The sequence below is a fragment of the Cottoperca gobio genome, chromosome 19 (genome assembly GCF_900634415.1).
Source record: "Cottoperca gobio chromosome 19, fCotGob3.1, whole genome shotgun sequence".
Taxonomy (NCBI): Eukaryota; Metazoa; Chordata; class Actinopteri; order Perciformes; family Bovichtidae; genus Cottoperca; species Cottoperca gobio.
In genome coordinates, this window is record NC_041373.1 from 13,008,933 (window position 1) to 13,036,346 (window position 27,414).

Consider the following 27,414-nt stretch of genomic DNA (forward strand, 5'->3'; position numbering starts at 1 on the left):
TTTTAATACAATAATTTTTATTATTTGTTTAATGTTGCAAAAAGTGAAAAACAAAGGAAAAGTGTTCAAATAATTTAAAACATTTCTTTCCAGCATAAAAATGTTGATTTAATAGAAAACCAATACAGGTAATTATGAAATTGTACATTTTCAAAGCAGCACTGGCAGTACATTTACTGAATAGTGTTGACAAAAGAGGGTAAAAAGGTGGAGGTTGCCACAGCAGGAGGTGAACACATCCAATTAATTCAGTTCTATTGTATAATACTTCTGGATGACACAGGTCTAATTGTAGACATGATACGTGTACGACCTCAGAAAACAGCTTTCAGAGTTGTCAGTTATTTTAATTCAGCCATTGTGGATAAGAGCAGAACCTTCATAATAATTCGGTTCAAGAGCGTATACTTGAACCTTTTCGCCATTGAAATGCTAGTGTTATCAGCGCAACAGTCTGAGGTAGCATTAATTAATTAAATTAATTAAAAGTAATACAATTAGTACTGTTCAAATGTATTTCTTCCCCATGGTCATGCAGTGTTGAGAATTAATAGTCTTTTCAGTCCATCTGCGAACAAAGTTCACCTGTAAATGAGCTACGGTTTAGGTTTAGTTTCCACGAGCCACTCACAAAAGCACTTCTCCATAGCCTTCCTGCTTTCCCAGCTGCCATTGTTGACTGTCGGGATGATCTTCAGGGGCTGAAGCCACTGGACAAAACGCTTCAGCTCCAGAAAGCTGCTGTGTTCACTGTATGGGACTCCTGTCAAGGAAACAGAAGGGATGCCATCAGCATGTACCCACATGTTGGCACTTGAAAAAAAAAAAATTCTAATGTAGCTGAGAACGAAGCCCGAAGAGAACGAAGCCCGAAGAGAACGAAGCCCGAAGAGAACGAAGCCCGAAGAGAACGAAGCCCGAAGAGAACCCGCGTTTTGTTTTTCCTCACAGGATTATAAGTGTAGGTTGTATCTCTATTAGGCTGTTTCTCTATTTTCTATTTATTAAGTCATGTAGGGAAAGAGTGAAGCAGTGGTTTAGAACTGAACCAGAGGGACTTTTCTAATATAATTTTCACTTCTTGGCTCATTCGCTTTGATATTTTTGTTCCTAATCTCTCTATTAAGAAACCTCACGCTCAGTGAATACAGAGGAGGTTTGGGGGAGTCAGTCAGACAAGCAACGAGTCAAAGTGTTATAAGACGACATCTTGGCATTACTGCAGAAAGCAGCTGCCTCTCGTTTGTCATCCTTTCACCCCTTTCACAGATTTGATGTGCAGTCAATCTTCCCACATGCGGAGAACAATAGTAGGAGCAGTCGTAGCATATGGCCGGGAAGAGCAATGAGGAGGAGTTTTGAACACGAGGCGGAGAGAGAGGCGCGCAAATTGGCTTCTGCCTGACTGACACACAAACTGCTGAGGAGGAAGAAATTATGTGCATCGCAAAAGCAAGCCTCTTGCTGGTGATTGTACGTTACAGGCCAGATGGCTGATGCTGTATCTGTTCAGAACATGAAACAGAGAACAGGTTAAAGAAACGGGCTAAATCTGCAGCAAATTAAGTCATGACCCTTTTCAGAACTGGACTTTAATGCAGCAGCATTCTCTTGATTATCACCGAGCTGAAGTAACCTGAAACTAAGCCATCTATTGTTTATCCCCTTTCCCCTCCTCCTCCTCAAAAGAGGGAGCTGTGGGGCCTGAAGAATAACTGGGCTAAAATATGTAAAAGAAACACAAACAAATAAAAAAAAGGATAAGTGCGTACCATATATGGAGATGTTGCCACTGATCTGAGGCTGAATATCTTCCACTGATTCCACCTGCTGGCTGAAGGTCCAGCCTGTGGGCTTGAAGGCCACCAGCTGATCATACTTTCCTGAGAAGCGTGCCAAGTAATCCTGCAGTTTCTGGAAGTAGGATGAGGGTGAGAAGGGGAATTCTTATATTTAAAAATGGAGCCGCGTTGTGTTTGAAATACGCAGTATGAAAAAGTGAGTAAGGAAATGCAGTATGTGAGCAGGATTTCATCACATATGACAACAACAACAAAGAGCAGCTGCTAAATGTACACAGTGTATATACATAATGGATACAGATGCATCTCGTTTGTGCTGCTTTTGTGCTCAAATGCTGCGAAGCATCATCCTCCTAGCAAGTTATTGCATTATCACTCTTGATTGCAAGCTGATAAACAAAACTGCACAAAAGGTGTTACTTACAACGCAAACATTTTACTTTTAAAACGATTATATAGTTTGATCCATCCATTTATTTCAAGGTGACTCTGTCCCGAGTTGTAATAGCTCTTCTTGATAAGAGTTGCTCAAACAGTCACAGTCAAACAGTCAAACCTAAACTGAAGATATTTCCCCCGACTCAGCCTTTCTGTGCCTAGTGATGCTTGAATTATACCGACTCTGGGACTTATCTGTGGTTGTACAGATGGCCAATGTAGTCCTTTTAGAGAGAGAGATGATGTGCTTGGTCATCATAATTAGCATTTCTTAATTATTTCAACAGCTGTCCTGGATACTTGCATATGAGCCGACCATAAGCAGAATAAAAGACGTGTTTGCGCATGTAAATAAACAGTCCATAAATAATTGGACAGTCATTGGTTAAACAAGACAATCCTTTACACAAAAGGCCTGCACACCATTTTTAAGAATAGTGTATAATTACATTAGCTAGTTCTGATTGTCCTTCATCTCACGAAAGTAGAGTATTATTAAATACTCAATCTCGTCCAAAGACTCATATGAGGTGACTGAATAAAGAAACGGCCCGAGGGACATCAGTCTGATGAGATGAGAGTTGTTTTACTCTAACCACTGATGCACTTTGTTTCCTAAACATGCCGCTGAATTAGGACATGTTTCATACTCCTGAGTCCGACTGTAATGGAAGAAGAGACTGCCGCACTTACTCTGAAGTTGAGGTGCATCATGGGCAGCACATGGACCTGGGCTGCCTTCCAGTCGGTGGTTATACGTTGTCTGACTTGCTCCGACTCCAGAGAGCACATGGTGTTGTATTTGTCTCTAGTGAGACACACTTTGGTGCCCAGGACCTCGGCCAGCGCTGCAAAGGAAGCGGAACACGGTCTGTGTAAGAAGCAGGAATGTGGGCAATTCAGCCTTTTCCAGTGAGACCTAGTATTAATGGTACACACACACACACACACACACACACACACACACACACACACACAGACACACACACAGACACACACACACAGCTTGTTGAAGTAAAGCATGAATTCACTTCATGAGAGGACAACATTGTTTTTCGATTGCTTGGACTACACCAGTGGAAAGATTCCCGAGTGGCTCGTCTCAAAACAGACTAATCCACAATTCTCCACACCGCTCACAATCGAGAGAACATGTGATATCACATGACCTTTCAGAGGGAGGAAAGGTCAGGTAGCGATATAACGCTACAGAAAGAAATAATCCACTCATCTTCGATTTAGGTTCAGAAACACATTTACGCCAAACATGGTAACATCACAGAAGTGTTATTATTCCCAGAATTCAATGAATAAATGACCAACCTGTCTAATTATCAGACTGATGTTGAAGCAAGCTATATCGATTGTTTTGTATAATTAGTCACGGTGGTGCCCACAGGAATAGGTTGGAGAACAACTACTTTGGTTTTTAGTAAGCAACAGGATGTCCTAAGTTGTAAATTATGTCACTTTAAAGATTATGTGGTCCTCCTTGATATGAGAAAATACTGTTCGTTTGATTTATGGAAAAGTTCAAAGAATGCCAGTTGATAGAATATCAAATATGTTATATATATATATATATATATATATATATATATATATATATATATATATATACACACACACAAAACCAGATTACAATGTAATAATTTGTTAGACATCATGACAAACCTGCCATGTCATGACACAATTGCAGATGTGGAAAGTACAATTTCAACCAAACACTCACCCAGAAAGACCTTCTCCTTTCCCACGGAGTAAGATCCACACACCACAAGTGTACGTGGGTTGAGCGTCACCAGTTCAAAGGCTGTGTTGGCTGCATAGCTGATGACCTCTTGCTGTCTGGGGAAGGTGTACTCGGGGCTGCAGTAGCTATAGGGATACGAGAAACACATTGACATTCTGAGTGTCCTCAGTGCTTCTGCATCACTTTTGCGGAGTTTCTTACTTGCGAGGGTTGTGGACTTGAGAGTGAAACCGCATTTAATATTGATCCACATTGGCTGAGCCGAATCTTATTTATAGTTACCAGCCACAAAGGTCACGCATAACCGCAGCCTTTCAGTAAGCCCACTGGTACATATATTGTATACGAGAGACAGACAGGTACTAACGTGGTGTCCAAGTAAAGCGTCTGCACCCTGCAGCTGAGTAACTCAGGGTACGTCTCCATTGAGGGATCAGCTCTGAAGTCTCCCGTGTGGAGGACTGTCTCTCCGTCAGGCAGGAAGAACAGCAGCATGGCAGCTCCTGGACAACTGAAAGAACAGATCCAGACAGGAGGTGAAGCTGGATATATGAAAATTGAAGGAAGTACTAATTGTGTGATAAACTAAAAATGCACTGTCATACAGAAATTCCCTTAAAAAAAGGCCTATTAGTATTCCTCAGTGAAACCCTTTAGGCAGTTGGCGTGGGACTGTCTAGACTAAGAAATTGGTGTCAGACATTAGCCTGGCGGATATTGACGTCAGGTCGATGACTCACTGGTTGGCTTCCAGGAGGATGACCGAGACTCCCTCCACGGTGACCCTGGTGTTCATGGGAAGGATGTGGACGTACTGCTCTGCAACCCTCAGTTTGCTCTTCACCAGGTTCCCTGTGATCTGAGCGGTGAGAGGCAGCTGTCAGTCAACGTACATCTCTGTGGTTTACTTACATACAGTGACTCAGCAGAAACCTACATGTTTCTATATAATAATTTAAAAAAAGTCTATATTGTATATTATTATAAAACAAATAAAGCACCGAAGCACACACTCAACGTGTTCAACTTTTCTGGGCTATGACCCACCTAGCGTCCAGTTGGAAGTTAAGTGACCTACCAAATAAACAAAACCCCAATGGAATCCCAACGAGTCCTTGAAAGCCTGTTTTAGTTATAATCCCAAGATAGCACACACTGTAATAAATCATGACCTATTTGCCAGGAGAACTTATCCTGCCTCTTTCACCAATACATGTTATTCTAGGAACCATCTATCGGGCTATTATAATTAGTTTCAGGAGGTACGTTCTTAAATATTCCAGCAAGATAAATAAACAAATATACAATGCCTGAAAGGAACATCCTCTGAACACATTATATTTGAACCTGAAAGAGATTCAAAGTCTGAATTAAAAATGTGTACTTGTTTCGCCATAAACCTCAACTCATTCAGTTCATTGCTGGATTCACACACCATAATTGGATGTCACAAAGGTGCTTATGTTATAAAAGAAAGACCAGCTTAGTCCCACACTAACCAAATTTCCCAGGTACAACGTGTCTTTATCCAAAACTGTGTGAAAAAAACACACACACACACACACACACACACACACACACAAAGGAGGTCTTCAAATGTCAATCCAATCTAATATGGAGCTATTGGCGAATTGGTATTCATAGCTGCCAACTGCACGCTTATTTTTCATTCGAGTCAACGCAGTGCAGTGAGTTAAGAAAGGGGGTCAGGCATTTACTCTATGAATTCTGTGGAAGAGAGCAGCCAGGAAGCTTATTAATGAGATGCAAATAAACTGGATTTTAGAGAGAGAGAAAAAGAAAGAGGGTTTGTAGCACCAGAATAAATCTCTTCCATAGTGTTTAAGAACTAACCCTAACTAAGACCTGCCATTTATTTAACGCCACTAAAACTGCAGACGTATCTAAACTGGACCCATTGTTCCTTTCCTTCGCCTGTTTTAATGATTCAAATGTTGAGTTTATGTGGGATGCAGTTTCAGAAACGTTAATCTGGGGGTAAAGACCACCATCCATAACAGAAAAGGCCCTTCTGTATCAAAGGAATTAAATAATACTGGAGGTCATTCATATTTTACAATAGCCAAAAGTCAGACTTACTCTGTTACAGTAGATTGGCAATGTGGACTTCTTGGTCAACCCTCCATAGTGGTCCGAGTGGAAATGTGTAAGGATGTAGGCAGCGATGCCCGGGATCTCTCCATACTGAAAGGCATCTATGGCTAACTTTGTGCCTGTGTAAAACAATATGTTATCTTAGATTACAAAACACTAAATAATTAACACATTTAAGCAGCAATGTATGGTCACTCACTGACCTGGAATCTTCTTGTAGAAGGGACAACGTGGTAACTCTATTTCTCCATCAGCGTTCCTTCTGTTCCACCTACTTCCTCTCCATCCTCCGGTCCGACCTCTTCCTGCTTCTCCCCGAGCGCCCGCAGCTTTACTATTGCCTGCAGCCGCTGTGTCCTGTGAGGTATCTGCAGTCGTGTCAGCCTTACTTTTCCTTTGCCTGTCCCTCCTCGGCTGTCTCTGTCCTGAGTTTTCACCAAGACTTGGAACAGAGGTGGCGTTGAGTTGCTTTGGTCCACTCTCAGCCTCTTTCTCCTTCACCTTGAGAGGTTTGAGGCCAAAAAACACCCCGATGTCTGTCTGCTTCAGACCGGGGGCCTGACCTGCCTTGATCTGGCCCTTCTGTGGCGACGTGGTTTGAGATCCTTGGACAATGGAGGTTTGTGATGAAGCCACTTGAATACTGCTGTCATGCAAGTCTTTCAAATGCAGGTTCTGATCTGAGCTTAGAAGAGTTTCTCTCAGGCGCTCTAAAACAATACTTTGAGGAGACTGGATGCTGCTTTTACGCGGATTGACGCCACTAGTACAATTACCTAAATCTAGCTGATTAGTGGGCGGCAATGAGGTAACTGACTCCAGCTGGGAGTTTAAGGAATCAGGCGTCTCTACCTGCACAGTATTGGTTTCTAAATGATCTATAAACTGAGTGAAGAGCTCATCTTCACTTGAGAAACTGTCACTGAACAGCACCATTGAGTTTTCAGCCTCATTTTCAAGCGCATCATTTTCAAAAAGAGCTTTTCGACAGTCCCTACTATCGGATTCAGTCTCTGCAAGGAACTCAGAAAGAGGAGAGTAGGATATTGTGTCATCGCTGTCAGGGGAAGCTTCACTTTTGGTTAAAACTTCACAAGCTTGTCGTCCTCTCTCTTCCTTGACAGGAGTGGATGAAAGCGCTGTTCTACTTTCTTGGGAAGCACTGATAGACTTTTGGCTTTTAGTAGAGGACGACCAGCCTTTCTTTTTCTTAAGATCCTCTGGGCCAGGTGAGCGCAGAAACAGAAGTCCATTTGTACGTTTGGATGGAGGTGTTCCAGTGAGGTTAATGTGAGGGGAAACACTATGATTGGATAAGACGGAAAGACTGAGAGTGCTATCATGTGAAGTCTCTAAGACGGAGCCATCCACCTCATTGTTTATCAGTGATGGGAGACAACTGAGGCTTGTCTTCCCTGCCTGCTGGGACAGACTGAGGAGCGCTGTGTCACCGTTTGCTCGACATTGGGCCAGGAAGGTGTGGTTGAATTTCTTATAATGGTTAGGAATGGTGGATAAGCACTGGAGGCCATCTGGACATTCTGTGTGAACAGAAAAACACATTTAGAAATGTAGGCTCATCAGTACAAAATAGTAATAATTCAAAAAAAAAAAAACATCTGAAGAGATTTTACACATTAGTTTACTCATCGCGACAAGTCTGCTGTCTCTCGAGGGAGCTTTCTAAAGAAATAACACTGATTATGTAGTGAATGTTGTTATGAATTGGGCTTGAGACTTCACATTTCAAACAAAAACCCTGTGTTTCAAACTGGGGGCGTGAAAGACCAGTCAGGAAGGATCGGATGCCATGTTTATGTCATGAGGGAATAACTGTAATTACCCGTTTCTGACTTGTAACTAATCTTCTCAACATCCAAATTGTAATCGTGACGAGGAAATTCTGATTTTCCTGCCAATTTATCCGACTTGGAGGTTAATAATACAGAAGTGCCTGAAAGACAAACAAAGATGGACGCCTCATATCAGCCAGTCCACCGTTCAAGGTAATCCTATTGGATGTAGTTCAATATTGTCAATGTACTTTTTTTTTCATCTGCTCTCCTTCCCCAGACCCCGTCATTGCCATGTTCCTTCAATCCAACTGATGTCCTTGATCTTTACCTCCTTTCCCCATCTACATACCTGCTTCCACTTCACTCATCTCATCCGCATGACCTTCCCCACCCGTCACCTCATCTACATCACCCACCTGCTTCCTATTACTGCTCGTTAGATCCTGCTCTACTTATACCAGCCCAGTTGCTTTTATTTCCTGCCAGTGTGTCATGTTTCAATTACCTGCCTGCAGGACCTACTGCCATTGCAAGCTATTCTACAAACATCAATGCACTGCACCAGTCTGCCTGTTTTCATCTGTGTTCGGGTTCTTCCTCTGCTGCCTGCTCTCTTAACTGTGACATATGACATGAATGCAGCATGATGAAGGATGCCATCAAGTTGCATTGTGGGAAATGTAGAATCTGGTGTTTTTAATGTGTCTGTCAGTCCCCAACTTTATGGAAGTACAGCGCTAAATTGCAGTAGAATGGTTATAAAATATGTTGTGTATTGAATAATAAGATTGTTTTCCTCCATTACTACACCATATGTCCACAAGAATGCAGGATAAAAGGTGTGTAAGAGAAGACAAGTCAACAGATGCATATATTTTGATGAGGATGCTGCATATTATGTTGTTAGTGTGTGTACCTTTGCATGTGTCCCTGGGGGTGTCAAAACATTCAGCAACATGCCATCTTTGAGTCTGCACCACTAAAATGGAAAAGGGCATCTGACACATGGGGCAGAAGTCTCCAGAGGATGGTCCTTCATCAGCAGTGTTCTCTGTTTGCACTGAGTCACTAGTAGATGGCTTTGAGGGCCGATTATGTGCCTCTAAACTACTATTTCCGTTAGCAACAGTACGACAATCTCCACTTTCAGCTGTCTTCACTTTCGTGCCACGTGACTTGACAGAGTCTCTCTTTGGGGTTTTCTGACAGTACATCTTCTCTTTATCACAGTCGCAGACGGTGATTCGTGTCTCTTCTTTTTCTTCTCAAGAGGTTTATACTCCCAAATATCATTTTCAGAGTCGTCCTTCTGTGACATTTAGAGAAAAAGAAAGTAACGTTACCCAACCGTTACCTCAAAACCCTTAATACACAAGGATTTGTGTTTGATAGCATCCATCAGTTGTCCAAAATAATAAACGTGAGCACATTAACGTCTAGTGTAGATTCCTTAATATTTCTCGTTGCGAAAATAGTATCACATTATTAATATTTACGATACTGAGCTTTTTCTGTAGCTACATACTGTATGGTTGGACACGTTAGGGCTTACCGCCACAGGGCAACACTGAGTGTAGTAAAGACAAGTAGAGAAACAGAGCAGCACTTTCCACACATTTCACGGAATAAATTAAATTAAATTAATCATTAATCAATACCCATTTTATTTTAAATTACAAAGTATTTTACTGATGATTCACTCATTTAAATGTGACGTATATTTCAGGGGGAAAACCCTTCTGGGGGAAAACATTTTTATTTTTTTACTGTGTCGAAATCACCGATCTGAATCTACGTTGTGACTTTACCTAGCAGGCTGGTTGTTGTTGTTGTTGTCAGAAACATGGCGTCCCAGTGCAGCCTCTCTACTTTATTTCCTATCCAAAGTCAGCTGGATTGTGCCCTGGATGACGCTACGACTCAACAAGAGAAAGAAAATCTCGTCAACGAGTATTTGAAAAAACTAGACGGAAGAGAGGATCTGAAGATACACGATTTCCAGACAGGTTAGACCATGTTACAGGCTTTAGCTCGCGGAGTGGATCTCTCCTTATAGTTACTCTACAGTTAAAGTTTGCTAACATGCCACTACAGGACTCGACATGTTCACACAGAATGTCTCTTCGTATTTAAATACTTTACCATACCTTTTAACACAAGTGTTTTTATAAGTTAGTTAGCTAATGTTAGCTTGCCTACGCCCAAAACAGCCAGAGAAGTAAGATAAAGATTACCCCTTTAGTGATCCCGGAAGTTCGGTTGTTGCAGCAGTAAGGACAGAATATAAAGTAAAACAATAGGAGGTACATGAATTAAAATAAGGATATAAAAATAGAAACTTTACTTGACAACATTTGGAGACAAATTGCATGATAAAGTGGCAGTGATAGCAGCTTTCAACAAGTCTATAGTGTACACCAGGCTGATATATATGATTAAGTAATGGTAATCAGTGTTGATCTCTATGTAAAGAATAGAATATAGTGCAAGTGCCAATGTAACATATTAATATAATATAGGCAAGTCTAATATGATACATAAGGTGTAATAGTAGTATAGTAAACCATAACATATATATATATATATATATATATATATATATATATATATATATATATCATATATAATACAGCAATTTAACAAAGTATATAGGTTTAGTACAGCAATACAACATAGTATATAGTTTAACGTAGTGTAGTTAGCATCAAGGACTATTTTCAGACTAAATTAAGAGCAGCCGCTTTGGGTAGGTTTAACTTTTTGTGCAATGCTTCCTGTGGTTTGTTTTGTTGCAACAGTGTATTAGCTGTGCACATAAGTTTGTTGTAGTCAATTTCCTCCTGTCCAAATTATGCTTTCTTCACTTTCTTTAATTTGTTTTATAGCAATACATAGTCAGGAAGCCACAAATCTAGATAAAGCAAGATAATGCATAATATTATGTTATTTTTGTTTCCTTTTCCCTTTTTTGTATTTGTCCTCCTCAGGGCTTTATCAACACGCTCCACTGTATAACCTTGTAGTTCATTCATCCTAACCCTTAATATCAAATGCTTCTGGTGTTAACACTAAAGGTTTCGGTCCTCTGTTGAGGTATGCAGCGTGTTGGCAATATCACATCGCACCAGTAGATGGGGATCTACAGTAGAACATCAAACAGCAGAATGGCTGTATGGGATCTTAACAAAAAACCCATCAGGACTGCATGACAGAAACAAGCTTTACATCTTAATATTTAGCTAATTTGGGATATATAGTTTTGGGGTTATCCCTGGCACAAACAGGCGGCATGACAGCAAAAAGGCATCGCTTACCTGGATTAGAAAAAATACATTTAATTAAATTAGGAAAAATTGAGAGCTGTTCAAAATCACTTATAGGCTGTTCATGTTGTGTCACTATTACTGACCCATTCATAATATAATCTTCATAGATTTTTCCAATTTCTTCTGTTTTGCATAGTCAAAGAGACATTTTAAGATATACAATATGCAATACAATTATTTTTTCCTTGATGCCATAATCTCTTCCTCACATATGAATACCGGCCCAGTTTTAGACCACACAAATATGAAAGGATTTGGACCGGCATTACCTTATTGACACATGAAACCATTGTGGGTGCTAGACAAGACCTCTAATCATTCTCTTAAACAGATGAAATTCTGAAACTTTGAAATGTGAAGAGCAATGTCTTCTTTCTCCAACTTGGTCTGTGCTTGCATCATTCTTAAAGCTGGATTTTATTTTTTTTATATTCAACCTTTATTTAACCCAGTCAGGTGCTATTGCGATTAAAAACTGTTATTTCTAAGGAGATATTGCAAAGCAAGGCAGCAGCGCAACAAGAACAAAGACTTTCAAACAGGTGTACACATGTGTAGAGCGGAGTATTATCTCCAAGTATTTCAGGGTGGATTTTGGTGCTCAGTTTGCTGTTAAAATATAACAACAAATGTATTAATCAAGTGCATGTGAGTCAAGTGTGACAAATGTTATTAGACACAATCTAGAGTGCATGTGAGGTAAGTGTTAAAAAAGCAAAGCAAACGTATCAGACATAATCTAAATGAATTGATGGCATTTAATATCTTCAAAACACAACTGAAGCTTTGAGCATTTCCAAGTCTTTGCTTTTGAGCCATCAAAGTGCCTGTTCTGTGACTAAACATTAATAAGATGACAGCCTCATTTTCCACTCTGATTTGCTCCAGGCTTGGAATGGCTGAACACGGAGGGGCCTCTGTCTTTGAACAAGGAGCTGGCTGGTAAAGTAGTGCTGCTGGACTTCTTTACTTACTGCTGCATCAACTGCATGCACATCCTGCCCGACCTGCACCAGCTGGAGAAGAAGCACTCCGCCAAAGGTATGGAGTTACGATGAACTGATCGGCTTTAAAGCAGCAGTCAAATATTCATATTGTTCGCCTGCTGATATTTTTACACTGTAATAAATCTTTATTACGTGGGAACATAGGACAATCCTCTCCAGGTAGACTCTCCATCATTCTCTCACACTATTAAAATGAAGCAGAAGCAAAGCCCATAATGAATGGCGTGTGAATGAATTTATGAGTTGGATTATGATAATGAGAGATGATTTCATATTCACGTGAAGTCTGTTGTTACGGGGCACCTTGACAAGCCCAGTTGGTAAAGTTGACCGAAGCCATTTGGCAGAAGGTGCAACTGCAGAACCTCATGTTTGTCTTCTGTTCATTTGGCTTAGGTTTTTCACAGGCTCAGTTTAGCTATAAAAATTTAAATACCAAAACCAACTAAACGTTTTTCTGTCTCTCTGTTTCTTTGACCTCAAGCACAATTTATTTCCTCCTGAAGTAAATGTTTGAAAATGGTTCACAAAGACATACAGTTTTTTTTTTTATGGCTCATTAATTTCACAAAACAGCTGGGCACTGTGAGGAGTGAATAGTATATTTGTTTGGGACTATTTTTAGCCACGGATTAATTGACATTTGGTGCTTTAGTGAATATTTCCAACACTAAGACGGTGAGTGTTTGTGTTCATGGTAATGCAGGAACATTGAGAAGTGACGACCAGACTTCTGTAGCACTCTCCTCATAGCGGCTTGAGTTTAACTGTGCACGGTGTCTATAAAGGAAGGAATAATAGGTCCAGTGTTTGACAGCTATAGTTAGCTGTGGGCCAATATAAAAGTAGCATTACACGCTCTGCATGTTGAATGGGCGGAAGTAGATCGAGAAGTTAAGAAAATGCTGATTCAGCATTTTCTTAACATGTCCAGTGTCATTCCTCCCCTGCCAAATTATTCAAAATGGATTACTGAAAAGCAGCATTGGTGCTTACAAAGGGAACACATTTCCAATGGTATCAATCTTGTTATTTGTAAGTTCGCTGGGGAACATGTGTAAGTTCACTGAGGCAGAGAAGCTGCAGTACATCAACTCAACTTCGCTCCCCTTTGTGCCCGAGAGAGACCGAGGGTCCTTATCTAAACTGTGAAGAGACAGTACCTAAAAATATTTCCAAGCTGCAGCGTCGGTGTGTACAGGGCCCATAATTGTATGGCTCTTTATATAGCCACTCCATGTAAAGCATGTTCACATCCGACTGACTCTGTAATCCCGCCGGCCCTTCAAGGGATCATCTGAGGGGAAGCTGTGCAGCTTGAAATCTGCAGAGCACACACACAGTGCAGTGCCACCACACATTATCGCACTCGCCTTATCTTTGGCACTGCTGTGGGTACATTCTGTTTGCTGCTCTGGTCAGTGAGGTGTGGGAGCCACCCTGTCCAGTCACTCCCACAGCCCCCCCCCCCCCCCCCCCCCCAAACCACCCACCCACCCATCGTCACTGCAATCTGTGCTGCTGCTATACTACTTGGCGGAGGCCATGGGTGATAAAATCCACTGCAGATGGTGCGAGTCTAAAGGTTTGGAATTGTGTACTTTCCCGTCTGTTGAGTTCCTTGACATTGACTCAAGGATGTGAGTTCATGTAAAGGAAATGTCCAAATGAGTCCACGTATGGAAGACTCCAAGTGGACTGTGGTGCAAAACAAAGTCCTAATGAAATCTAAATTAATTAGGAATCTTACTGAGATATCTGTTATGTTAGGGTGCTTCTGTACACATTTTAATACCCAAACAAAGTTATCAAAGGAGCATCACATTTTCACCCTTTTGACAAGGTCACCCTTGTCAAATGTCACAAATTCTAACCGCTCTCATTATCGGAAGTCTTTGATGAGTACTGAGAAAAAGCTGTGATGAACATTTACAGTCTCCAGGCACGAAAACATTTTAGGGAAGTTCACGTTCACGAGATCCACGTTCTATTATGCTGGAGGGTCACTGACTTGATAACAAATCAGTTCTCCACGATTCTCTATGACAAGCGCATCTGTGCGTGTGATTTAGGTGTGACTCTGTGTAATGTTAGTTTATGTCCTGAAAATTTGGAAACAAGACAGTTTTGATTGTGAGCGTTCGTTAAGTCAAACCACTTACTGCACTGTTGTGTTTTCCTGTGTCATCTTTGTCTTTGTTTCCCTTTCTGTTTCATCTCCCTCTCAGATGGATTGGTTATTGTTGGTGTGCACTCAGCTAAATTCCCCAATGAAAAGGTAAGTGTTTTCATTGTTCATCATCATCATCCTTTACCTGTGGGTAGGCTGGTCTGCTTGTGCGTTCTATTCTGCATTTTCAAAATGCATGTCATTTTGAGTATAATGGAAGACGACATGAACCACTCGTTCCCCGAGCTTAAATCTGTTATTGGTTTAAGAACAGACGCACGCTCAGATATTCGGACAGTCCTCCCGACACGATTTGTTTTCCTCATAAATAATAATGTACATCTTTCAGTCTTTCATCTATGCTCGTATCCTTCAAAGGTCCTGGACAACGTCCGCAGCGCTGTGCTCCGCTATGACATCTGCCACCCAGTGGTGAACGACAGCGAGGCACACCTCTGGCATGAACTGGAGGTGTCCTGCTGGCCCACACTGGTCTTACTGGGCCCGTGCGGGAACCTGCTCTTCTCCCTGGTGGGCGAAGGCCACCGGGACAGGCTGATGCTTTTCACTGACGCCGCCCTCCGTCACTACGGGGAGCGGGGTCTGCTGAAGACGCACACGGTGGGGATCAAGCTGTACCGAGACTCCCTGCCACCCAGCGTCCTGTCTTTTCCTGGAAAGGTGGCCGCAGACATCGGGAAAAAGAGACTGGCCATAGCAGACACCGGGCATCACCGCATTCTGGTGGTGTCCTTGACGGGACAGCTGTTGCATGTAATAGGAGGTAAGAAGTCAGATATGCAGTATATTGGGGTTTAATGTCTGGGTGGGTTTAGTGGGATCACAAGGTGTCCTGGATTTATCAGCTAGCACAAAGATACCATTTTCGAATTGGTCCATTGGATCTTTAATGCGTTACTTGGCGGCTCACCTGGTAGAGCAGGCGGCCAATGCATCAAGTCCTTACTGCAGAGGCCAGGGTTTAAATCCAACCTTCGGCCCGTTGCTGCATGTCATCCGCCTGCTTTTCATTCTATTTGTACTATCTCTATAATGAAGGGAAAAATAGATATCTTTAAAAGGTGCATCTTTCTGTTGTAATATGTGCTCATTTATTTGAGTTGTGGCTTTGCTTTTATAATAAGTATTACAAGTAGTACATAATCTGTGCAAAAACAATATTTAGGCATCAGGGATGTTTCTAGATTACTCGCATAGCTCAACAACCCTCGGGGGAGCTACGTGGTAGACTGACCCAGAGCAACAGCGGGGACTAGCACAGACTGGGAACTGGCACCGACATGAGTGTGGACAAGATGAGGGAAATAAATGCTTTGTTTGTTTTTATTTTTGTAGGTTGACACCACTCATCCCATCACATTCACACATACACACACAGTATGGGAAATTCTAACATTTATATTTCCTTAAGAAGTTCTAAGCGTCAAGTTAATGTATAGATGTATTTATTAGGACAACAGTGTGTTCTGTCTGTCTGCAAGTGTGCTACATGCGGTATAAGCACATTATGTTTGAAATACCTTCGTCACAAATCAAAGTAATTAATCCACGCTGTGTAAATGGGCGAGTATGCCTCGACGCACCCTTCTTATTAGTAATCATAGAATCCTTCGTCATAGGGAAGATAAAAATGCCAAAATCCAACTCTTGTGTTGGCCGGGAGATAAGTCATTTTGTTAATGGGATATGTGAGGAACGATTACAACTGCTGTTGCTTAGTAACCTTTCAATGTCCAAAGCTTTGTGAGGCACATGGATAAATGTTAAATACCAGAACACTATTCAAAGATGCACACATTTCCCTGCAAAGCTCTAATATGACAGATGTGGTGGAGATAATCTAGAAACACGAACAGCAGCCTGATTTATCTTGAGATGCATCACGTTGTTCAAATGTTTCAGCTTTTGGAGATTAGCTGTGGAAGAAAGATTTAACTTCTGGCTTCAATATGAGCTATAAGTGAGGTATTGCATCACTTCTGTTTCAGGTCCTAAAAGTGGGAGACAAGATGGCGACTTGTCAGAAGCTTCCTTTAACTCCCCTCAGGGTGTGGCCATTAAAGGGGACACTGTCTATGTGGCCGACACAGAAAACCACCTGATCCGAAAGGTAGTGACCCAAACTATCTACTCACTATCACATACGTCTTTTAACTTAAGATAGATGTCACTTGGTAACATTTCTGTCCGTGTTTCAGGTCGACCTGTCAGAGGGAAGAGTCAGCACTCTCGCCGGAGTGGGTGCTCAAGGCACAGACAAAGAGGGCGGGGCCATGGGACCTCAGCAGCCCATCAGCTCTCCTTGGGATGTGACTCTTGGCTCTGCCGGTGAGTGTTGCGGGTGCGGTCAGACCGGAGCTCGATGGGGCAGCATGTCATCGTCTTTCCCCTCTGAGCCTGCCCTTGCTCCCATCGCACGTTGTTTTCTTTCGTCCTTCTGTTATGCAATCAATAATTCTGGAGGGAGAGAGATGTCAGTCCAAACCCCTCTTGTCACAGATAGCGTGCTTATCTTTGGGTCATACCGTGTCACAGGTCACATTTCAGTTAGATTGCGGTGAAGGTGAAAGAAGGGAGGGAGCAGGAAGTGACTCGTAGAAAAGACTGGGGGGGGGTGATCAAAGTGTACCAAAGACATTCATGCATAACAATAGTTTCCTTAAATAAAACAAAATGACATCGTATACCCAACATATTATAAATGATCCGCCTTCAGTACAGCTCTTCTGAGGTTGAAGTGGATCCTTACTATAGAACACACTTTTTAAAAACGGGCCTTTCGTAATTGATTGACATTGTAGAATAGTTATCTGTGCACAAATCACACATAATGTTTATGGATCCTCACGGGTGGACAGAAAATTGAATGGGCTAATTAAGTTATTGAAAGACATATGATTTTGTTCATGGGGAATAAACCTGTTAGCCAAAATCTCTCATTTTAGTTTCAGTGACTCATTTTGAGAACAAAAATCAATAATAAGCTGAAATGCAAGTCCCAAAGTGCTGTGAAGAACCTGAAAAGGTCTTTCATCATCTCACACAGTAATGTAAGAGCTCCACTTCCACAGTCCCTCGAAATGCTTTGTTTTATTATCTTTATAGACTTTCATTTTTCATTAATCTTTTCTCTCATCAAAGCAGAAATCTTTTGTCTGTACATGTAGGTGTATGTCTTGTGTTGACCCTCAGGCCTTGTTACCTGTGGGAATCTAGTTTGCAGATTCAACATCAGTCGGCAAAGACTTGTTGTCATTATAAATATTATTCCAAAATGTGTACATATTTCCTTCCTCGCTTTAGAAGAATACGACGAGCCCTTATTAGTGACGTCTTCTTGAGGTGTTGTAACAGCTGACAGTTGTAGTGAAAATGTAAACATGTGCCGTGACCCTGTGTACTTACTTCAATCAAACAAAAGATGACATGTGCACCTGGACACGAGTTCTATATACTGCCTGTGGCGTGTACTGTACTCATCGGCGTACAGTTTACATTACAGAGGTATGGTGTAGTAGTAAGTCTAGAGGTTTAAGGGCCGTTAGCGCAATTATTTAATAATAGTCACATTCTCTGCAGAGCTTGATGGATGACACAACCTGCTCCGAGCCACCTGCTCCAAAGAAATAGGGGGCGCTATTTTTCGCCTCTAAACTGGGTCCCAGGGTTAGTTTGTCTATTGGACTAAATCCAAAGTGTCAGAAAGTAGAAAACAACCTGCGTATTGGTCTTTCTGGTGGCGGCGCAGCCAGGAGAGTGGCAATACAAGCGCAGCTAGTCAGTTAGCAATGCTACCGTCAGTAGATATCTCTGCAACACAACACATAGACGTCTTTGACACGACGTCAACACTGTTACCGCTTCACATTCTGTGGATAACGTTAGTTCAGTGTTGTTTAATGGTTTAAGTTTAAATTCTATCTTATCGTACACTTTGAACCTTTTAACTCCACTAACGCTGTCCTCTTGAGAGTACATCCAAACACTGCATATTCATGGTTTATTCATGACGTGTATGAATAATTAAAGTGACCAAATCAGGAGGAGCTCGCACCTTGTGAATTGGAAAGTGCTTCAGAGACATTGATGCTGTGAGTCATATACAGTCTGCCAGCTCTGCTGCATTAAAAACACAACTGTAAGGGTATTTATTTATTATGAGGCAGCATATGGCCCTTCAGACACACTGCCTTCCCCTTAACCTGCATAGCCTCATTTCTGGCACAATCACTTTTTTCAATACATAGAGATATTTATTTGTTCTAGTCTAAAAGTAATGGATACATTTCTTTATTTTTGCCGTCTTTTTTTTAAGCCTAAAGTAAACATCCCAAACACATCCGTTTTAAGACAAATATCAGCTCCACTTCCTGATTCTCAACTCAAAGAGTGTGTTTTTGTGTGTGTTTGTCCGTGCGTTTCGTTCGTATGTGTAGGCGGATCAGAAGATAACGTGCTGTGGATAGCCATGGCAGGGACCCACCAGATCTGGGCTTTGTTCCTAGCTGATGGAAAACTGCCCAAAGGAAGGTGAGAGACTGGTGCATGACCACCATGGCCACTTGGCTGCAGCCACAAATTACTTCTCTTAGAATAAAAAGGAAATAAAAAAGAGTTTTTTTTAAAAAGGTCAAATGAACTCGTACCTTTCCATGAATGTATCGAAGTGTTTTGTCATCACTTTCTATTTTTACATTGTAAGCAGTGAGTCCAAGGCGGGGACGTGCGTGCGATGGGCAGGCAGCGGCAGCGAGGAGAACCGAAACAACTCCTACCCGCACAAGGCTGGCTTTGCTCAGCCTTCAGGCCTGGCTTTAGCCCCAGAGGAGCCCTGGGGCTGTATGTATGTGGCCGATAGCGAAAGCAGCAGCATCCGCACGCTGGCACTAAAGGACGGAGCAGTCAAGATGCTGGTCGGGGGGGAGAGAGACCCACTGGTGGGTGTGCAACAGTTTGATGGATTGGGTGAATTTATAACTGGATGAATGGATTTCTTAATATTATTTCCCTCTTTGCTTAATTTAATGTCCATAAAGTAGGGTTATTTTTGTCCCCTTTTTAGTGTTTCTGTAAAAGTAGAACATTATTTGATCATATTTAAGGCGATGCCGTGGACAGCGGCTCGAACGGAAGGTAGGTAATACAAAGCAGACTGCAAGAACGAAAAAACCTTCCTGTGCAGTATGTTCAATGATAATCCGTCCCGTACCTTCCTCTGCCAACATCCATCAACGGCAAACACACACGCCGTAAAACCCGCACATTAATCTACTACATTTCCAGCCATAGAAAACAATTATGAAGAAAAATGTTGCACAAAAAATTTAGAAAGATAGAAAATATTGATTTTTTTTAAAAGAAATTGCATAAGCCAATCTCGTTTGCGTCTGAAACAAAGCCTCGAGACAATGTTAGTTGAATGTTCATGTTCCTACATACGCCTGACACATGTTGGGTTGAAGAATGTGTTCTTAATGACTTGCCTGGTTAAAAAAAAAAGGTCAAATTAAACAGAAGAAAGTGTGTTTGAGTTTGTCAGTTGCACTTAGCTGACACTAACACAGAGCGCATTCTGCAGCTTGGCCTCGAAAGTAGCAGACTTAGTGGCACTACAACTCTCCATGTGACACACACTGTCTTTGGCAGCCAGCATGGCCTTTCTGGTCACAAGAGAGCTTAACATATCATATCTTAACCTCGTTCATCCTTCTTTGACAACATGTTTGCAGAAGGCAAAGCAGTGTTGTTTGTAGCAGCATCTCTAATGGATTCATGGTTCCTCCTGCGTTTCAAAAAGACAACATAAAGCTTTGATTGTGGATCAATCAGGACCTTGTAAACATTCTCTGGTTTTGTTATCTCTCATCTCTTTCCTTCCTGTTTTTTTCTGTTTTATAACCACTTCTGTTTGCTGAAAGACAAATGCATTCAAGTCAAACACTTTTTGGGTTGGAGGATAAGGGCCTGGTTTCTCCATCTGATTGTAGTGGCGTTGGGTTGGATGGTGATGGCGTGTTTCCATTTGCCGACTTCCTGCTGGATGTTTTAATTGAATTGGAGATTCTGGGCTTAAAAAACAAAAAGCTGGAGGATAACTTCTTGACCTTCATGTCAGCTAGCTTGCTGGAGCAGCTGTGTGTGGGGCCAGATGAGAGCTTGGTCTTCAGGGAGGGACCAGTTTAAGATGGAGGTTGGAGAATTAGCTCCCATAGCGGAGCCAATAGGCCCTGGCTTCGTTTTCTTCCATGCTGCCTCTTCTGTAAAAAAACAAAAAAGGTTCTCTCTGCTGGAGCAGCAGATTGACACGTCGTCCAAGAGATGGCCATCTTGTAGAAGAGAACTTCAAAATCTTTTGCACGTCAGCATCACACAGAATTTGGTGATGGCCTAGTGATCTAGTGGTCTGGCTTCCAAATACAACACCAGATGGATCTGAGCTCAATACCAAGCTGCCACCATTGTGACCCTGAGCAAGGTACTTAACCCCAAGTTGCTCCAGAGGGACTGTCCCTGTCGCTCTGGATAAGAGCGTCTGCTAAATGACCTGTAATGTCATTTAGATGTCACGCTGCACAGTTCTCCTCTCGGTGCTCTTGTGCAGGTTATAGTAGTATATTGTAATACGCTGTTCCTCGTAGCTTTCTTGCTGCTTTTTGCAGCAGCTATGGGCATGAGATGGCACACGCAACCGACTAAGCAGATATGAGGATTCTCTGCCTTTTTTTTTTATTGCTGCAACTCCTTTCGTAAAGCTCTGCAGCAAAGCTAACACAGTTGGTCTGGAGTATCCAGTAGCTCTTCTACACACAACACATTTGAGCAGCACTACTACTATTTGGCCAACACTGGGATAATAGACACCGACAACCACAGGATAAAGCTTGGCATCACCCATTTTTCTTTGCACTACTTCTTTTCCTCAATATTTCTGTCTTAGTTTGAGCTCTTCCTTCGCCGGCAGAGCGTTTTCACTGCTAACAGCTGCATCACAATCTGAGACAGAGGTCACACTCCTGCAGTGAAGGTGAACATGTGAGCCCGTGTGAACGTCGCTTGGAGTGATTCTGTTTTTCACACAAATACACACAAATACACACAAGTGCTAAAGCAAGGTAGGTTGCAACCTCCTTCTCAGTTTCCATTGTTGAGTGAACTCAGCCGTGGAGAATCACTGAGACGCAGACAATATTCTTTTTGTTTATTCAGCTGAGTGATACAGAGTAAAAAGCTTGTTTGTTTGAATTCTTCCCAATTTCTCACAAATTAATACATTTATCTGTTTAGGCCTGAAACAATCTGAAGCACAAAGAACTGTTTTCACTTCAGCTTCTTTCGTTTTTCTTCAGAAGAAAATGACATTTATCATTAATGTTATCATGACCTTCTCAAGAATGACTCCTCTAACTTGTTTTAAGTTAACGGTAACTAATGCGATTTCTGGTGTGTCTTACACATTTGGTAATTAATAATTGTGTTACTGAATTAATTAGAAACCTTTTAAAAGAATGAATGAAGTTTTTATTTCAAGTGTTCCTCAAATGAAGTCGGTATTTGGGAAATGCTTTGGACTTTCAGAAGAAAGTCTTTTATCTTGATGGTTAAAAAGCCTTTAAATTGAGTTAGTGGCTGTTCACAAATTCAGATTGGATTTTTGGTTCTTTTCCCCACGTTGAACTGATACGTACTGTAGGGGTCACAAGTTGCAGTTTGGTAATTAGTTTTTATAACTTCGTTTTCATCGATGAACATAATGTCTTGTTCCAGAACCTTTTTGCTTTCGGGGATGTAGACGGCAAAGGGGTGGACGCCAAGCTGCAGCATCCTCTGTGCGTTGCCTGGGCTCCTGAACAAAGCCTGCTCTATGTGGCCGACTCCTACAACCACAAGGTAACCGTTGCCTGTCACAAGGCTATAGTTTAAAGTTGGAGCATTTGCTACAAAGGGTTCCTTTAGGCTTGTTGGATAAACAAATGGTGTATTTGTTTTTTGATCTAAAAAACCCATACAGGGAACGTACAAGACTTGAACCCTTTGTGTGCCTGTGTCATTTTGTTCAGATCAAGGTAGTGGATCCAAAGGTAAAGCAGTGCAGCACATTGGCAGGGACTGGAGAGGCTGCAGATACCGTGGGCCCTGAATTTAACAAATCCTGCTTCAATGAACCTGGAGGAATCTGTGTTGGCAGCAATGGCAAGCTTCTCTATGTGGCAGATACCAACAACCACCAAGTCAAAGTGCTGGACCTGTCCACCAAGACCGTTTCACTGGTGTGTATGTGTGTGAGAAAAAGCTCACTCCACGTGTGTAATTCATCCATCTTGAAAGCTAGAAGAGTGTCATTAGCTTTTCACTTGCTCCTCTTTAATCCAAACATCCAAATCTCTCTCTTGTCCAGTTCCCCATCTCCACTGACTGCACAGACTCGGTACCTTCAAAGCCTTCGGGTCCTGCCAAAGCCCCCACGCTGCCTAAATCCGCTGCCAGGAAAGAAATGCCACCGGTGGCAGTGTCAGCAGGCCAGACTCTTGTCATGTCGCTCACCCTGACGCTTCCAGAAGGAACCAAACTCACCGAAGAGGCCCCCAGCTGCTGGGCTCTCTCCGCTGAGGGTACGACACAGTTCAATTCACGACGAAGACATGATTTGTTAATATTTAGCACAGGCCCTGTTATTGTTTTCAATAGGCTTCAAAAGTTCAGGGTCCACTCAGAGTTGCAACCCAAACTTGTTCTCTACATGTATAAAAACCCTGTTCTGCATGTGAGCCTCTCAGCCTTTCCTTCTCAGCTTTTATTTTGGTCTGTGACTCTGTCAAAAAATAATGGAAGTGAATGATGCTTAACCTTCATGGGCCCACGCCTGGAGTTTATATTTCTCAGCTGAGGGATGGAAGAATATTTTCAGGGACTCTTTTTAAAGCGTGGCATGGGCATTTCAATATATGAATTCTCCTGCTAGATAACATTCAAAAGGCTTTTTTTCAACATTCTCAAATTGTAATCAACAGCAGTCTGACCCCCACGGCCGAGTGTGAAGTGATTTGAGATACGGTGTTAGTGAGGGGTGATGGTCCATTCATTACATTTGGAACAAAAGTGTTTCCATCATTCTGAGCGACGCAGCATGCAGTCAGCGATATCAGAGGGCTATTATTAGAACATTTTGATAAGACGACATGCCTTGGTTCACATAATTAGCTAGCAGGCTATGTTACTTGATCCCCCGCTGTCCGATTATACCCAGTCTAGACTTACGCTGATCAGATCAGAGCCGAGGCAGGAATTTTAATGGATCAAGTTGGAAGTACACTGCAGATTTAAATTGTTTTTTAGTGGCTTTTTTAGAAATGGCTACCCTGGGACCTGATGTTAGGCATCAGCTTCATTAATCACCGCTGGCATAATATTTTCTCACAGTCAAAGTTCTAGCCTTTCCTTTTCAACTTTCATTCATCATTCAGTGGTCACGACTCTTTAGATCTGTACTTTTTGTTTTTAAAAATATCAGTAAAAATTATGTCCTCACCCTCGCTCTTTTGTATTTGTTCAATGGGCTTTTAAAAAGGGCGATATTGTGGAGGACTCCATTTAGCAGTGCTCGGACGTCAGCCACGCAAGTGCATATCTAGTACACATGGGTGCACCTTGCCTCGCTCAACCGTACATTTAGAAGCAAGGTAGACATTTTCATAAATGCACATCTGCCCTTTCACAACATGGCACATTGTAAAACTGAGGATTGATCTCGTTTTGGGTCGATGACGGACTGAAATATCTCAACAACTAGTTGATGGATTGCCGTGACATTTTGTGCAGACAGTCGTGGTCCCGAGAGGATGTATCCTAACGACTGTGGGATCTCTTGAACCTTCTAGCGCCATCATCAGGTCAACACTTGACTTTGTTTAGTGCTGAATAGCAAATGTTAGCGTGCTGCGTGGTAAACATTATACCTGCTTCATGTTAGCATGTTAGCATGATGACATCAGCAGACTTTATAACAAGACTTTATGTGTGTCTTTATTCGTATACATTGCATCAGACTGTTTAATTAAATTCTGTTTTCCTGTTTTTCACAGGTAACGAATGGCTGCTAGAAAACCAGGTGGTCACTGGTGACATTGTGGATCTGTCGAAGCCGCTGTCCATCTCAACCAGACTTCCAGCTGTTCTAAAGGACTTCAATCCAAGCCTCACTTTGTTTGTGTGGGTGTACTACTGTATGGACGCCGGTAAAGCTTGCATGATGAAGGCATCCTCCTTCACCCAGCCTCTTCAAATAAGTGCCGATCGTGGAGAGGAAGAAATCACTGTGGCGTTGGCTCATGCCTTCTAAAACCTCCTACCTGTCTTAGTCACAATAGTCACATAATCAACGTCGAAACGTCAGTTTTACTCCTCAGTTCAGCTAAACCCAGCCGCTGTTTGGTTCATATTTGTAGAAGAAGAAAACACAGATTGTTTCTGAGTGCCACTTTGGACAAAAATGCAATTCCTACAAACCAGATTTCCAGGGGAATTTCATTTGAAACTACTCACAAGCCCCTTCTACGAAACATAATGCATCAGTGTAATGTCCTTTACTGTCAGGGACGGTTATTGGTAGGAATGCAAATGGCGACATCCCCAGGCATGTTTTAAAGGCTAAATACAACTGCATCCTAATGCATCATTTATATAATGATATACTTAAGCATGGAATTCCCACTCGGACAAGCTGTACTTGCTTTAAGTAACCTTCTTGTACAAGACTGAATTAATGCAGAAAATTACATTCTGTGGATTTAATGAGACTTTTTATTACGATTATCTAATTGGCAGGTGGCGATGTCGGTGTCAGCGGTGTCGAGACAAATAAACAGATCTTCTGTCATTTAATGGTGGAGGATTTAAAACAAAGCCAAAGCACAAAACCGCTGATGCGCTTGATATCTTCACCTGAACCGCCAGATGGATGTGGATTTCAAAGACTGTTTACATACAGATGTTCCAACTTCCAAGAATGTCTGCCTTTAAAACATTTCTTTAAAGGGAATGGAGTTGATTGAAACTTAGATAAAGAAGTTTTATTTAATAATAAAAAGACTGAAATGAAACTCATGAGGGCGATGAGAAGTTATCTGCACACTCACTTTTCTATTATCATTAATATATTTTGTGAAAAACTCCAGAGTATTAAATCACATCCTCACTTTGTATTCATATATGTCCATGTATATGTGCGGTTGCTTTAGTTTGCAGTATCAAAGACAGGAACTGTCGAAGTTGTTTACAAAGTTCACACTCGTAGCTTAAAGCTTGGTTCTGTCTCCGCTTCCCGTAGGATTGATTATACTTTTCATTACGATTATTCCCGACACGAGGGCTCCTTTTGATTTAGACTACAGCATTTTGCTGTTATCTAAGCAATGAATAAAGTGCCTGTTTTTGGTAAAGGGAGGCAAACACTTGTGAACTTATGACACCGAGGAACTGCTGCTTGTGCGCTCTGAGGGGTATTGAATTAGGAAAAGTTGTATTAAACTCTTTCTAACAAGCATTTATCCGCTTCATCTCCACTCCACAAAGGGAAGGTAATATGTTACCGTAATACGCTGTGTATTTTGTTGTAACATACAGTAATATAATAATGGTTTGGTTTGCATATTTATGAGATGTTGTCAGAAATGGGTCGTTTTGGATCGGCCCATGTGCCTTGCAAAAAGCTGGATGGGATGACTTGAACTGTATCAAAAGCAATAAAAATGCACTTCTTGAATGGGAGAAAAATGTTTTATTCCCACAAGTTGTTTATTTCTAATGAAGTGCAAATGTTTTCTGAACTCCTTCTGGCGTCCGCTAATAAACAGCAGTGAGCTTGAGTGGCTGCTTGTGGGCATTAAGTTCCTTGCTATTGTTTTTCCAACTCTCACTTGATTTCTTCTTCTCTTCTCAATGCCGCAGTTTAAGATGCAATAGAGTGAACTAATAAAACATGTTTTATCCAGTCTGCTTTGTGTTAGTGCAGATTAGGTTTCATTCAAAGACCATGGCTGCAATTCCATACGTCTCGGTGTGCTACGAGTAATATGCATGTCATGAAAAGTGATCATGTGACACCTTTTTACTCCCAAGAAGTTGTTTTATTCACCCAACACTTTCATTGTGAGGTTTCTTAAACATTACAGCCTGTAGGAACTTTTGGCTTTTCATTCATTTAAAATACTAAATGAGTTGAGGAAGCACACACTTCCACAAGTCAAAAGAAATGTCTAACTGTCATTATTGAAAACACCTTATATGGTCTCATAAATGATCAATCCACACACTTCATCAATCACTACTCTGTCCGTGTCCCTCAGCCCCAAGCCATTTGTTGACATTGTTTTCACATAATCACGAGATACTGAAGCGCTTCAGAAAAACAACACACACATTTGTCAGTGTCCACATACAACAATAAATATAAAGGACAAATTACAGCAGAATGGCCTTTAAAAAAACATTGAAGTCAAACAACAGCATCAGCCGTCGTCAAACAAGTTTCTATAGAACATCAAATATTTTGATTTATTATCAGTTCAGGATTAAATTACGACACGACGTGTTTCAAACTCGTCATTAAAGTTGTAAAGAGTCCAGCGTATGAACCCAGAGTAGTGAACTGTATCTAAAAAGCTCATTTGAACAAACCATGTGGATATATATATAAATTCTTAATCTGTAATTAAACATGATAACTTTGAGAGTGTGGCAGCGGATGAGATAGTTACTTAAAAAGACATAATAATAAAGAGAGAGAAGCAGAAGAGGAGCGATTGTCGTATCTCCCTCCTTTTGTCTTTGCCCCCTCAGCTGCTTCCCTCGCCGTCGCTCTGGCTGCATCATTAACCCTGCTGCCTTCACTACCAGAGGCCTCTCACACACATGAACACAGTCAAATAAACTTCAAAAAATATGTGCCACACATCATTTAACACATTTACAAGGATAACATACTGAAGACT

The 27,414-nt window shown here is 41.6% G+C and overlaps 2 protein-coding genes across 3 annotated transcripts; one reads left to right on the forward strand and one right to left on the reverse strand.

Moving 5' to 3' along the window:
* Positions 1 to 37: 37 nt before the first annotated feature.
* On the reverse strand, positions 38 to 9,462 carry dclre1a (DNA cross-link repair 1A (PSO2 homolog, S. cerevisiae)). Its single transcript, XM_029456037.1, is given in 10 exon segments — positions 38 to 763; positions 1,773 to 1,914; positions 2,934 to 3,088; positions 3,973 to 4,118; positions 4,361 to 4,504; positions 4,734 to 4,852; positions 6,094 to 6,227; positions 6,312 to 7,649; positions 8,821 to 9,108; positions 9,111 to 9,462. Coding segments are annotated over 10 exon segments (2,745 nt in total). The 5' UTR covers positions 9,223 to 9,462; the 3' UTR covers positions 38 to 596.
* Positions 9,463 to 9,710: 248 nt separating this feature from the next.
* Positions 9,711 to 26,333, forward strand: nhlrc2 (NHL repeat containing 2). Of its 2 annotated transcripts, none has more exons than XM_029456039.1 (12): positions 9,711 to 9,910; positions 12,119 to 12,271; positions 14,466 to 14,515; positions 14,786 to 15,191; positions 16,417 to 16,538; positions 16,627 to 16,756; positions 18,865 to 18,958; positions 19,134 to 19,365; positions 22,193 to 22,315; positions 22,486 to 22,695; positions 22,824 to 23,037; positions 24,508 to 26,333. In XM_029456039.1, exons 1-12 carry the CDS (start codon positions 9,748 to 9,750, stop codon positions 24,762 to 24,764), a joined length of 2,154 nt encoding a protein of 717 aa, XP_029311899.1. In that variant the 5' UTR covers positions 9,711 to 9,747; the 3' UTR covers positions 24,765 to 26,333. The 2 variants fall into 2 exon arrangements, with proteins under 2 accessions (XP_029311899.1, XP_029311898.1); XM_029456038.1 differs by having other exon boundaries at positions 9,714 to 9,910; positions 19,131 to 19,365.
* Positions 26,334 to 27,414: the final 1,081 nt, after the last annotated feature.

Excerpts from the sequence above, each read along its gene's own strand:
- nhlrc2 (XM_029456038.1), top strand. The coding sequence starts at position 9,748 with ATGGCGTCCCAGTGCAGCCTCTCTACTTTATTTCCTATCCAAAGTCAG. Across the intron at positions 18,959-19,130 it reads GGAAAACTGCCCAAAGGAAG|CAGTGAGTCCAAGGCGGGGA; the intron begins GTGAGAGACTGG and ends TTACATTGTAAG. Across the intron at positions 22,316-22,485 it reads CCGACTCCTACAACCACAAG|ATCAAGGTAGTGGATCCAAA; the intron begins GTAACCGTTGCC and ends CATTTTGTTCAG.